The sequence below is a fragment of the Schistocerca cancellata genome, chromosome 2 (assembly GCF_023864275.1).
Source record: "Schistocerca cancellata isolate TAMUIC-IGC-003103 chromosome 2, iqSchCanc2.1, whole genome shotgun sequence".
NCBI classification, from domain to species: Eukaryota; Metazoa; Arthropoda; class Insecta; order Orthoptera; family Acrididae; genus Schistocerca; species Schistocerca cancellata.
Window position 1 is genome coordinate 1,092,024,108 of NC_064627.1, and position 14,814 is coordinate 1,092,038,921.

The 14,814-nt window shown below is 45.3% G+C and overlaps 1 protein-coding gene across 1 annotated transcript in view; it reads right to left on the bottom strand.

The window, feature by feature from the left end:
- LOC126163107 (ryanodine receptor) overlaps positions 1–14,814 on the bottom strand; it is a 737,240-nt gene that overhangs the window by 497,059 nt on the left and 225,367 nt on the right. Inside the window, exon 3 of the mRNA XM_049920028.1 lies at positions 5,588–5,686. Coding sequence (XP_049775985.1) covers positions 5,588–5,686 — 99 coding nt within the window. The remainder of the gene's footprint in view (positions 1–5,587; positions 5,687–14,814) is intronic.

Below are 14,814 nucleotides of genomic sequence, written 5' to 3' on the forward strand. Positions count from 1 at the left end.
GTGTAGTATACTCCTGACCTATTAAGCGGAACCCGGAAACCCACCACCCGATGGCGCAAGTCAAGGAATCTGCAGCCTATACGGTCACAGAACATCCTGAGCCTCTGATTCAGACCCTCCACTCCGCTCTGCACCAAAGGTGCGACAGTCGGTTCTGTAGGTGGTGGGCTCCGCCTTAATTTCGCAAGCAAGACTGGCAGTCTTTACCATTTCCGCTAACTGCCCGAAACCAGAGAGAATCTCCTTCGATCCAAAGTGACACACGTCGATTGCACTGACATGAGCCACCACCTGCAGCTGGCTGCACGCTGTACTCTTCATGGCATCCGATTAGCGCCCTTTACACATCCGGAATGACTCCCCCACACGGAGTGCACACTGGTTTCCTTTCCCTCCTTGGCAGTCACGTTCCTAAGGGGTCCCATTACGCACCTAACGCTGGAGCTCCCAGCTACCAGCAAACCCACCCTCTGTGAATGCCCAGACCTTGTGCGCCGAGAAGCTTCCTCTGGAACGGGGTGGACGACTGCAGCCGGCTCAGAGACTTCGTCAGCCACAGATAACGCCCGAAGCCTGTTCGTCGAACGAACCGGGGAGCCCTCGCGCGGGTCGCTTGCTCTGTAGCGTAGGTACTTTTTGTAGGCCAGTTTCCCGACTTGAGAATCAACAAGTGTCCTATATCAAACTGTCCGACTCAGCTTCTTCCACACTACTGTGGTACGTTGTAAACAATGACAAGAGTATTACAGAAAATAACAATGTACATTACATGTGTTCTAACTCGGAAACTATTAGAAATAAGGCATATGTCCACATGAAGTTTTTTGTTCAGAATCATCAATACTATTACCCCTCAAAGCAAGTACGTTTCCTCCTCACTCAACTTGTGTGCCCAAAAATTCTATCTGTACCATTTATTACCATTTTAATTATGATTTTTTCCTTGTTGATTCTTTGCTGAACGTCAGTCCATCTGATTTTCGCCAATCTTCTTGTAACACTACGTTTGATGACTCTTAATCGATCCGTTTTTGTCGTATTTTTTTGTTCTAGTTTCGAACGTATACGGAGCTATGCTCAAGAGGTTACTTATATTTCTGGCTGTAGTAGCAAATTATTTTTGTAGAAAATATTAATTTTATTTTCGTTGCTGTGCATATTACAGCCAGGAGCTAGTATATGTTCCATTTCATTTAACATCCTATCAGTTTCTGTTCATTTTCGCTGACAGCTATTGTGTTATTTCGATTTTGTGTCCACGAAAAACAGTTCCCACATATAGACACTTTCTTACTCCCCCGTCAATTGAAATATCAGTGATTACACTGAGCAACCCTGCTTTACAACTTTCCTGGTTTTGACCAATGCTGCAATCTGCGTGACATAAAGGAAGAGCTTTCCCTTTTAACCCTGCAGTTAATACCAAACTGCCCAACAATGAAAAACATTTTATTACATTCCACATTATGGAAACCGTTCTTCAACTCTACGAATGTGATGTAAATTACTTTTCCTAAATCTGCCCTCTATTATTAGCCAAACAATGTTTACGAAGCAATATTTCCTGCAGCCATCATACCGTTAAATCGCTATGTGCATTTCACAGATAGTTTACGTTTGCAATATTTATGCTCCCTTAACACAGTTTCGAGAGAAGCTCTTGTTACTGAGAAAGAGCGGCTAAAATCAACGATAGATATCCATTTTTCGTTGAAGCGTACTGACTTACGCCGCTTTATAACAGGACAATAGACGGTCCTGCCACCGAAATCTACTATCGATGCGCAACACGGAGGAGTGGACGTCATCTAGGAGCCAGTGGGCAGACGACTAGCTAGCGCGAGTGTCAGTGAGTTGAGACGTCACAACACAGGACAACATCGATGACACTTCATTAGACATCATGCAAGTCGTTAATTCATATCCATTTGCTTCCAAACTTAAAGTAATGCATAGCAGTTATGTCAAACGACACAAGTTACTGAGGAACACATACAAAAAAATAAAACATCCATTAAATGTGCAAGGAATTTTCTGTCACCAGGTTTTAGGAAATATTTGAGTTCAGTTTTTAACATAATTCACAAAAGAAAATTGTTAACTTTTTTCTATTCGCTGTTAAAGCATATCGATAGACAAAAGCTACTGCACATATTTAATCACAAAAAGTTTATTTCAAAGGATAAATTCTTGAAATAGAATAACTGCTAGTATGTCCACAACTGGAGGCAGTAGAGGCCTCATCGCCGTACATTTCACTCGTTACTTTAAGCTAGACATGGGCAAGTGCATTAAAGACTTTCGCGATTATCGTGAGGGACAAGAATTTTCTAGCCGTACAGCGCTTTATAAAACAGCAATTTTACCTAGCGAGCCAACGAAGATTCTATATAGGTAGAGTAACGAGCTCAGAACTGAATGTGCACTCTGATGAGTGTCGTATGCACGGAATGACTCAGTGAGATTAAAACTCCCCCACTGATGGGACGAACTCTGATTATCTGCTGGTCACCGCGAGACTAACACAAAGATTCAGATGCAAAGAAACTCTCACGTGACGAAGGTGAGCATTCATTTCTCTTGACAATGTGCCTATTCAGCCAAGTTTCGTTGTGAAAGATCTGTAACGCTGCAAGTACAGTGATGTAAGCGAACGCCACGAAGCAACTGAGTGCATTGTCTTCATTCGTTCGAAGCAACTGGTCAAGATTAAATACTTTTTGAGGATCTGCCTTGAGGAAAGCACAATTTATTGTTTTTCTCCTTCTACCCGCACATGTTCCGGTGATATTACATCTTCATCAGTGAGTACTCCTTAAGTGTACTGTAAAACATAAGTAAATGTAGGATGAAAATACATGCAAGTTGGTATTACGGTCATTAGGTTCACAAAACTGTTTTAACAGAAAGCATCTACCTTAACAGCTTTTATGGTTTCTGTCTTGGGCTGTACAAACACGGACACTACTAGTGAGCTTTCCCGAAGAAAATCGCTTCAAGATGAATGAGTCAAAAGTAACTAAAAATTCTGGTTTATATCTAATCGATTCTATTACTTGCAATGACTGCCAACAAAACTAGTTAAATCAGATCTATTGTAATTTACTTGTCGAACAGTGTATGGAAAACCTTTTGTTAACATTCAAAAGTCTCAATCATTTGATAGGGAAGGGACTACTACTAACGGATGAAGGACACACTATTCCGCACACCGTAGAAGTTCTGCCATTACATAGAAAGAAATACTGCAAACACTGAGCTTTACAGCGAGAGCCATAAGTATCTGCTTTAAAATGAAACTGTGTATCGCGGGTTACTTCAATGTCAAGAGCTCACAATGACAAATAATTACGGGATGTAATGTGATAGTAGACGGACTCACTAATGGAGGCTTACTAGGAAGACGAAAATGTCCGAGAAGGGAGACTAGAAGTAAGGCAAGACTTGTATAACTGTGATATTTATAGATTGTGTACTCAGACTCGCAGCTCATGCTGGAACGACGTGTGGGCAATCAACGTTACGTCGCGTAATCTATGATTCAGCTTTCTAATCACCATAAGAAGTTGAGTATGTAGACATTACTTGTAGAATGACTTGTAAGGCAATGACAGTATTCGAAATGAGGTCTGTCTTTATTCGTCACTCGTTTCTTAGATTATCTCGCTGCTGTCACGAAAGGGAGAATACACAAAGCTCTGCAATATCTTCGCCAAGTGTTTGCAGCACATATGCCGAGCTAGGAGATGGCCTCTTCGTGTTGTCGCATCAAGATGCTCTTTGCAGTCTCAGAGGAGAAATTTAGAGCTGAAAAACTTACGAGGTGGCTGCAGAAGGCTTGTCTGGTCCCCAGAGAGGAGGGCGTTGGTGCCTTCGGGGAAGTATGAGGCGTTTGATGTGTTGATATTTCTACAGTATTACGAGAGTCGCTCTGAAAGTTTTTATGATTATAAGGTAAGACTGAACGCATATTTTTGGAACGTTTACAGTAAGCGTTACGAAGTAACAGTCTCAAACTGGCTCAATGAGTTCAGGCAAGAGAGAAACTCTCTTGAAAAAGGAACTGGTTCGGACGCCTTGTAACGGCCGCTACTGAAGAAAACGAACTTCGCGTTCGGCCCATGATTGAGCTATCAGTGAAATGGGATCGGATCTGCAGCAGTTTGTAAGATAGTCAGGTTCTAAATATCTATAGTCGATCAATATTGTACCTTGGAACCTCTGAGTAAAAATATCCGTGTGCTGAATTTACCAACAAGTGCTAGAGAAACTCGATTCCATGCGGCCAAAACACTAAGTAATATTACAAATGATGATGTAACATAGCTGTAGTGATTCGGTTTTGAAACTAATTGGAATATATGTGTTTGATTCTTTCAAGAGTAAACTGGCCCTGCAAAGCGAAATAAGTACGAAATGCTGTGAAAATGTGCGCACACTTTCTGCAGCAAGTGACCACATCGTAAAAGTTTTTATGGTTAAAGACCAGACATTAACTTCAGATTGGCATTGTGGAGTTTACCTGTCCAAACTCTCCGAATGATCCTAGGAGAAACGTTCAAAACCAGCCTTACTCATTGGACTGATCGGATAGAATGGTGCTAGAACGTCAGGGACGTACAGTTGTGCGTTTCAAAAGTCGATGATGATGGTAACAGTCTCAAAATTTTAGTGATATCCCACGTGATCCACGCCATTTTAACCGATGAACTTCAAGTTATAAGACGCATCCCCACTGGATATAATGCTTGTTAAATGGCGAAGAGATTGCTCCACAAGCCTCACGACGCCACAAGATGACCAGGAGGTGCTATGGCGGAGGACACGACGCTGTTATAATGTAATTAGTAAGCCCTAGAAAAAAAAGGTTGGCGAGTTCGCAAAAGAGAAGGATTTAGTGTCAGTGCGTTTACCATTCACTGTCGGGGAGAAAACGGTGATTCTTTTCTCCATAGTTACCAACGTTGGGAAGAACTGGGTGCTGGAAACAAAAGACTTCCACAGCGAAGTAGAGTTCCCAGGAGCACCTATCCAGAGTCGTCCGTAGTCTCAGAAACATACTCGCATGCCTACGCCGAAGCGTGGACACCCAACACGACAGCATCACAGAATGAAATTTGAGAAGCCCGTTCCAATTTGTGTAAGTACTGAGCTGAATCAGCGGGAGACTCTCCCTGTAGTCAAGATTTCGTCCAGTGTGAAGAGAAAAGGAAGGCAGCGGAGAAACAGCTAAACCAAATCGACAAAAAGTCCTGACTAAAGAAATGATTACTTTACACAAAACGACAGGACTTGGGTAAAGTATAGGAATGCACTCGAACCGTTTAGCATATTTGAATAGTAATTAGATTTCGGAAACACAACGAAATGAAATTAATAAACAAAATTAATAAATGTAATAATAAAATTTTAAAATACTTGTATGAGTGTCTTTTACACTGCAGAATATGCACACATAGAGAGCAAGTGCACAGCTTAAACAGGACGAAGTAAGACACCCACACAGCACGGACATTGAAGGGAAGTAGGGGACGGTGTCAGCAGCAACAAAAGACGTATGCGGTGGCAGTAGAGCGTGCAGACTCACCGTCTCCGATCCCGCGGCCGTGACCAGCTCTTGCAGAGCGCGCACTGACAGAGCTTGCTCGATCACGAACACGCACTGCGACAGGTCTGGCGGGATGTTCTGCAACACAAGGCACAAGGCTCAAGGTTAACGTCTTGCAACGTATTACGGTTCGTCAATCAGCGGCGCTGGGTTAAGTTGCAGGCAACAAGCAGTATGTCCCACAACCTAAATATATCAAAATTATTATTTACTGTAAACTACGCCACTTACAGAGCTACGTAATCACATACTATGGTAATACATTTCACTATATAGAGTCGAAGTAATTGGTGTGTCTGGAATTGGGAACGGAACGATGTGCAAATAATGGAAACGAGGTGACACGAGTATTCTCTGCAGGTGCATCCTATTGCAAGAATGCTCCCACACTCGCAGATAAGATGGAATAAAGGGCTTACTGATGGTATAGCCTAATGAGTCTGCAAGCTGTAACAAAATAACTGGTACCATGGCTGACCAGTTAAAGTAGCAAGTGAATTTCACAGCCCTTGCGGAAGACCTAGAGTTGAGAGAACCGAAACAAAGGAAGGACCAAGGTTGCCCAAGAATGGCCCAAGGGTGGTGTCGTCAAAGTTTTTCAGAGAGCTAGAACATTGACTGTTATTAACAGCTGGCTTTTACCTGTGGTTTTGCCCGTGTACGTGTATGTCACATATAATGCACACATCTCTTCCTCCCCTCTCTGACCAGCTCCACATCCCCCCTCTTTCTGTCCTCCCTCCCTCTCTGTCTCCCTCTCTCTCTCTCAGCCCATTTCCTCCTCTTCCCTCTCTCCTTGTCCATCTCGTCTTTCCCCACTCTTTTTGCTAACCATGTCCTTCTCTCTTCGTCTTAACCTTCCCTCAGATATGCCGATCCGCATGTGTAGCTCCTGCAAAACAGATCGATAAAGCAGGCTGATTCGACTCCCACAATGAGCCTGTCGTGCAGGGCAGCCTACTCGTCAGAGAGATGAAAAATCATTTTTTTGCCCCCGATGTGCAGGCTGCCCTGGGAATCATGTTGATAACGCAAACTGACACTTCTCCAACACCACATACCTGTCAAGAAGGGCAGCCTATACGGCAGTGGCACTGTATCTTCGCTTCTATCGGAGCCAGGAGGCTACAAACCCCATAGTGCTGATACTAGTTAAGTTTGCTGTTTGTGTGCCATATCTGGCTGAAATTGATCCACGGGTTTGGAGGAGGCCTTGGACATACATACATACATACATACAATCTGCTTTATATATATATATATATATATATATATATATATATATATATATATATATATATATATATATATATATAAAGAAAGATGATGAGACTTACCAAACAAAAGCGCTGGCAGGTCGATAGACACACAAACAAACACAAACATACACACAAAATTCTAGCTTTCGCAACCAACGGTTGCCTCGTCAGGAAAGAGGGAAGGAGAGGGAAAGACAAAAGGATATGGGTTTTAAGGAAGAGGGTAAGGAGTCATTCCAATCCCGGGAGCGGAAAGACTTACCTTAGGGGGGAAAAAAGGACAGGTATACACTCGCACACACACACATATCCATCCGCATATACACAGACACAAGCAGACATTTGTAGAGGCAAAGAGTGTCCTTTTTTCCCCCTAAGGTAAGTCTTTCCGCTCCCGGGATTGGAATGACTCCTTACCCTCTTCCTTAAAACCCATATCCTTTTGTCTTTCCCTCTCCTTACCTCTTTCCTGACGAGGCAACCGTTGGTTGCGAAAGCTAGAATTTTGTGTGTATGTTTGTGTGTCTATCGACCTGCCAGCGCTTTTGTTTGGTAAGTCTCATCATCTTTCTTTTTAGATATATTTTTCCCACGTGGAATGTTTCTCTCTATTGTATTTATTTATATATATATTCTGAGGCAGCCAGTCCGTTGGTTTTAGGTGGAGTATGGAAACAGATGATTGTTCAATGAGTTGAGTAAAGCGTGGAGAGATGACAGAGGGAAACTTGTAGAAACAGGTTTGTTTGACCCTTGCGAGAGTGTCACAGAGATACTGAAAAACATGAATTGGCAAACGCTTGAAGATAGACGCCAATTATCCTGCACAAGGCTACTTACAAAGTTTCAAGAACCAGCTGTAAGTGAGGAATCTGGGAATACCCTAGAACTCCCTACATATCGCTCTCGTCGGGACCATGAATACGAGAAGAGACTAACTACAGCACTTGTACAGAGACGTTTGAGCTGCCATTTCCGCCGCGCTCCAGACGCCAATGGAACGGGAAGAAGCCCTAATGGGTGTCGCAGGGGGTTGTTCCCTGTCCCGTGAACTTCACAGTGGCTTTCAGAGTACAGATGTAGACGTTTACGAATGAATGACAGGCTGAAGCTGGCACTCGCCAAGGTGTTGGTGTGTGGCGAGAGAACGGGAGTCTGCGTGGCTCCAGCAGTGAATGAATACAGAAGCGTGAGCAGCGTACAGCCGTCTGCCGTCTCACAGACTAAGCAGTAAGCCGCACAGCCATTTCACCTGTCTTTAAGGAGCGCGTTTGTATGCAAAATACTGAATCATTCTGGCGGAGGTAGTATAAAGGGAAGTGAGTAGAGGACACCATTGGAAATACACTCCTGGAAATGGAAAAAAGAACACATTGACACCGGTGTGTCAGACCCACCATACTTGCTCCGGACACTGCGAGAGGGCTGTACAAGCAATGATCACACGCACGGCACAGCGGACACACCAGGAACCGCGGTGTTGGCCGTCGAATGGCGCTAGCTGCGCAGCATTTGTGCACCGCCGCCGTCAGTGTCAGCCAGTTTGCCGTGGCATACGGAGCTCCATCGCAGTCTTTAACACTGGTAGCATGCCGCGACAGCGTGGACGTGAACCGTATGTGCAGTTGACGGACTTTGAGCGAGGGCGTATAGTGGGCATGCGGGGTGGACGTACCGCCGAATTGCTCAACACGTGGGGCGTGAGGTCTCCACAGTACATCGATGTTGTCGCCAGTGGTCGGCGGAAGGTGCACGTGCCCGTCGACCTGGGACCGGACCGCAGCGACGCACGGATGCACGCCAAGACCGTAGGATCCTACGCAGTGCCGTAGGGGACCGCACCGCCACTTCCCAGCAAATTAGGGACACTGTTGCTCCTGGGGTATCGGCGAGGACCATTCGCAACCGTCTCCATGAAGCTGGGCTACGGTCCCGCACACCGTTAGGCCGTCTTCCGCTCACGCCCCAACATCGTGCAGCCCGCCTCCAGTGGTGTCGCGACAGGCGTGAATGGAGGGACGAATGGAGACGTGTCGTCTTCAGCGATGAGAGTCGCTTCTGCCTTGGTGCCAATGATGGTCGTATGCGTGTTTGGCGCCGTGCAGGTGAGCGCCACAATCAGGACTGCATACGACCGAGGCACACAGGGCCAACACCCGGCATCATGGTGTGGGGAGCGATCTCCTACACTGGCCGTACACCACTGGTGATCGTCGAGGGGACACTGAATAGTGCACGGTACATCCAAACCGTCATCGAACCCATCGTTCTACCATTCCTAGACCGGCAAGGGAACTTGCTGTTCCAACAGGACAATGCACGTCCGCATGTATCCCGTGCCACCCAACGTGCTCTAGAAGGTGTAAGTCAACTACCCTGGCCAGCAAGATCTCCGGATCTGTCCCCCATTGAGCATGTTTGGGACTGGATAAAGCGTCGTCTCACGCGGTCTGCACGTCCAGCACGAACGCTGGTCCAACTGAGGCGCCAGGTGGAAATGGCATGGCAAGCCGTTCCACAGGACTACATCCAGCATCTCTACGATCGTCTCCATGGGAGAATAGCAGCCTGCATTGCTGCGAAAGGTGGATATACACTGTACTAGTGCCGACATTGTGCATGCTCTGTTGCCTGTGTCTATGTGCCTGTGGTTCTGTCAGTGTGATCATGTGATGTATCTGACCCCAGGAATGTGTCAATAAAGTTTCCCCTTCCTGGGACAATGAATTCACGGTGTTCTTATTTCAATTTCCAGGAGTGTAGTCTGTGGAACTGCCGACAGCAGACTGGGTGAGGGCGCGCTGTCACGTTTCCATTGCTGGGGTAGCGTTCGCAAGCATAGCGGAACTTGATTGATTGTGTTTCGTTAGACGGCCATGAAACGCATTTTATCGAAATCGAATAACTGTTATTGTATAGTTCTATTTGTATTCAAGTGTTTCCTTACAAGTATTTAGTTTATCCTTGTGGCTGCTTTGCATAATTCTATATGTCCTATTGAGAGAGATCTTCTCCACCTGAAAATCTCAGAACTCCACCCCCCGCCCCCCCTCCCTAAACGAACGAACCACGCATTAACTAGACTCAAGCAATTCAAGGACCTTACAAAGTTTTGAAGGTTGACAGCCCTTGGCTCATGGAGTTTTGAGTGTAAAATGTGGACTGCAACCATAATGTGGGATGTATGGAGAAGCCAAGCAGCAGCTGTAAGTCGTTTCAATTAGGGGTTTAAAATGCTGCTGTTGTTTTGTGCTTGCTGGTGTTGTTTCCGTGACCTGTGGAAACCAGCCAGCCAAGATCTATTCCGTACTGCTCAAACATAATTGACCCCACCTAACGTAACTTCTGAGCTCTCTCACACAACAGATACACCCAACACTGCATACATCATGTGAAACAACATAAGCAGGTACTAATAAAAGCGCCAACGTCACCACTTAGTTCTCAATCTGCAGTAAACAAAGCTAAGTCAGGACAAGGCATTTTGATTAACTTTGTGGAAGCACTGCTTATACAGGGTGATTCAAAAAGAATACCACAACTTTAAAAATGTGTATTTAATGAAAGAAACATAATATAACCTTCTGTTATACATCATTACAAAGAGTATTTAAAAAAGTTTTTTTTCACTCAAAAAAAGTTCAGACATGTTCAATATGGCCCCCTCCAGACACTCGAGCAATATCAACCCGATACTCCAACTCGTTCCACACTCTCTGTAGCATATCAGGCGTAACAGTTTGGATAGCTGCTGTTATTTCTCGTTTCAAATCATCAATGGTAGCTGGGAGAGGTGGCCGAAACACCATATCCTTAACATACCCCCATAAGAAAAAATCGCAGGGGGTAAGAACAGGGCTTCTTGGAGACCAGTGATGAAGTGCTCTGTCACGGGCTGCCTGGCGGCCGATCCATCGCCTCGGGTAGTTGACGTTCAGGTAGTTACGGACAGATAAGTGCCAATGTGGTGACGCTCCATCCTGCTGAAATATGAATTGTTGTGCTTCTTGTTCGAGCTGAGGGAACAGCCAATTCTCTAACATCTCCAGATACTGTGGTCCAGTTACAGTAGCACCTTCGAAGAAAAAGGGACCAAAAACTTTATTGGCTGAAATGGCACAGAAAACGTTCACCTTAGGCGAGTCACGTTCATACTGAGTTGTTTCCCGCGGATTCTCGTCGATTCACTTCTGCCGTACTCAATAACACAAAAAGCTTTCTGTTGAGCGGTCGCCATCTTAGCATCAACTGACGCTGACGCCTAGTCAACAGCGCCTCAAGCGAACAAATGTACAACTAAATGAAACTTTATAGCTCCCTTAATTCGCCGACAGATAGTGCTTAGCTCTGCCTTTTGTCGTTGCAGAGTTTTAAATTCCTAAAGTTGTGGTATTCTTTTTGAATCACCCTGTATATTACGCTACCATTATTTTTTTCACTAAAATAGGCCACGAATTGTTCCTGTAGGCAGAACCAACGTTAAAGGAGCAAGATAACTGTACAAAACATCACACCAATGCTGCGGAATCAGACCGATTCGCCGACTCGTGATTGCCGAGGAAAAAGTGCTTTTGCGAGCGGTATCGTCTCTCGACGAGCTCCCAACAACGGATGTTTGTGCCGGCCCACCAGAGGCCGGTACCGCTTTCCACGTTACTTTTGCTTTTAGCGTAATAATACGAGGCGCATTCCAAATCTAAGATCTCTGACCAATATTTAACTGATGGTAGGGCTGAATGAAGTTCCGCGCATGCAGCGCTGTCTGCTGACTCTTTAGGAAACTACTGCAGTGTTAGTTTGACTCGGTAATTGTTTACCATTATACCAGAGCAGATGACAATGGCCGAGACAATCGTAAATCCCACCAGTTATGAAGTGCGAACATGATTAGATTTTTGCTGGCAAAAGGATCTTCAACTGCTGAAATCTATCGTGAGCTACGCCTAATGCATGGACATGAAATAATAAGCGACAAACATGTTCGCAAATGGTGTCCAGGATTTCAAAATGGCTGCACAAATGTTCACGATGAAAAGCGGAGTGGCAAGGCCCAGTACTCGGACCGACGACATCACGGATTAAGTGAACCGAAAACTTCGAAGTGATCGGCGATTGACGATTAGTGCTCTGGCTAATAAATTCTAAAATGCTCGAAACAAAATTTACAAGACTGTTACTGAACAGCTTGCAGCTTGGATGTCACAAACTGCGTGCGAGATGGGTTCCACAAATGCACACTAACTGCTCAGAATAGAAACAATAGTCAATGCGTTGGCTCCAGCCATTCAAGTTCACCCAAACCAAAAAAGTTTACGCAAGCATTTTTTCGACGAAAAGGCGTCGTTTTGATTGTTTTCACTGACAGTGGGTCAACAATTACAGCCGATGTATACTGTGAAAAGCTAACAAAACTGAGACGTGCGACGTTAAATCGACGCTTCGGGGAACTGTGCGCGGCATAATCCTCCTTAACAACGCACCCTCACACCGTTGCCAAAACAAAGGAAAAGATTCAAGATTTTAATTGGCAACTTTTTGAGCTCCCTCCGTACAGTCCCTACCTTGCTTCGAGCGGCTATTTCTTCTTCTTGCATTTGAAAACGTTGCTGGGTGGACAACGATATCAAATCGACAATGATCTCAAGATTGACGTTACGAACTGGTTCAATTCCTAGGCGGCAGGTTTCCTATGCAGATGAGTTGAAGAAGCTGGTGCAGCGCTACATAAAGTGTACAGATATGAACTGCAGTTATGTGAAAAAGTAAAACAGATATGTAGTAAAATACACACATCCAAAAATGTTTTGTATCACCTCCGTTCCGTGAGTTCCGGAGCCTGCACAGAAAATTGGAATAGAGATCAGCATAAACATCATTTCCGCCCATTTTATTGCTCATGAAAACCACACATTGTATGTTGAACCACCATACAGCTACACCTTCAGAGGTGGTGGTCCAGACTGCTGTACACACCGGTACCTCTAATATCCAGTAGCACGACCTCTTGATTTGATGCATGCCTGTATTCGTCGTGGCATACTATCCACAAGTTCATCAAGGCACTGTTGGTCCAGATTGTCCCACTCCTCAACGGCGATTCGGCCTAGATACCTCAGAGTGGTTGGTGGGTCACGACGTCCATAAACAGCCCTTTTCAGTCTATCCCAGGAATGTAGATAGGGTTCATGTCTAGAAAACATGCTGGCCACTCTAGTCGAGCGATGTCGCTATCGTGAAGGAAGTCATTCACAAGATGTCGTCCATGAAGACGAATGCCTCGTCAATACGCTGCTGATATGATTGCACTATCGGTCAGAGGATGGCATTCACGTATCGTACAGCCGTTGCGGAGCCTTCCATGACCACCAGCAGCGTACGTCGGCCCCACATAATGCCACCCCAAAACAGCAGCGAACCTCAAACTTACTGCACTCGCTGGACAGTGTGTCTAATGTGTTCAGCCTGACTGGGTTGCCTCCAAACACGTCTCCGACGATTGTCTGGTTGAGGGCATATGCGACACTCATCGGTAAAGAGAACGTGATGGCAAACCTAAGCGGTCCATTCGGAATGTTTTCGGGGCCCATCTGTACCGCGCTGCATGGTGTCGTTGCAAAGTCGGACCTCGCCATGGACGTCGGGAGTGAAGTTGCGCATCATGCAGCTATTGCGCACAGTTTGAGTCGTAACACGACGTCCTATGGCTGCACGAAAAGCATTATTCAACATGGTGGCGTTGCTGTCACGGTTCCTCCGAGCCATAATCCTTAGGTAGCCGTCATAAACTTCAGTAGTAGCCCTTGGGCGGCCTGAGCGAGGCATGTCTTCGACAGTTGCTGTTTCTCTGTGTCTCCTACATGTCCGAACAATATCGCTTTCGTTCACTCCGAGACGCCTGTACACTTCCCTTGTTGAGAGCCCTTCCTGGCACAAAGTAACATTGCGGACGTAATCGAACCGCGGTGTTGACCGTTTAGGCATGGTTGAACTACAGACAACACGAGCCGTGGTACCTCCTTCCTGGTGGAATGACTGGAACTAATTGGCTGTCGGACCCCCTCTGTCTAATAGGCGCTGCTCATGCATGGTTGTTTACATCTTTGGGCGGGTTTAGTGAAATCTCTGAACAGTCAAAGGGACTGTGTCTGTGATGCAATATCCACAGTCAACGTCTATCTTCAGGAGTTCTGGGAACCGGGGTGATGCAAAACCTTTTTTTGATGTGTGTATTACTATCAATAAAAGCTTTTTCTTGTGAGATTATTTTTTATGACTATACGGACCTTAGTTTTGGAATACGCCTCGTACCTTAGCTACAGCCCTGAGAAACACTTAATCTTAACGAGTGACTTGGTAGTAGACTAATTCCCTCCGCTCATATGTGTTGAATTTAGGAAGCAGTTTTTATATTAAATAGGGCATTCACGATTTCAGTGCTGGGCTGTGATTCGGTGGCTCTGTTTTTGGCGGACTCTGGTATTCGTTATGCGTTCAAAGCCGTCTGGACCGATGGCCTCTCCACCCCCAAGCATTGAGCATGGCGCCGACACATCTCTAACCCTCCGCTGGCCGCATCCCAAGAGTCCATTCACAAAGAGCGATGTGGTTCTTCAGAACCTCGGTCAACATGTCTGCCGACATTTTCCACTTGTGCTTCGACCTCGACGTCATATTTAGGCACAGCACGTGACATTAAACCTGTTGTCTCCTTACATGTGTCCCGTTCCATTACGATATCCGATCACAAGGTATCAAGTTGGCGGTAAAAACATGTTGCTGGCAATTTGGCTCGCACGTCTCGACAAGACAGACACATGTTGACACTAAAGATGATTCTCGTATTTCGTGCAATCCGTGTTTAATTTATCTATTTTTTTGCACTACAGTTAGTTTTTAGAATTTTATATTTTAGTTTTATTATTATTGTTTTTTTATTGTCGCCAGTTC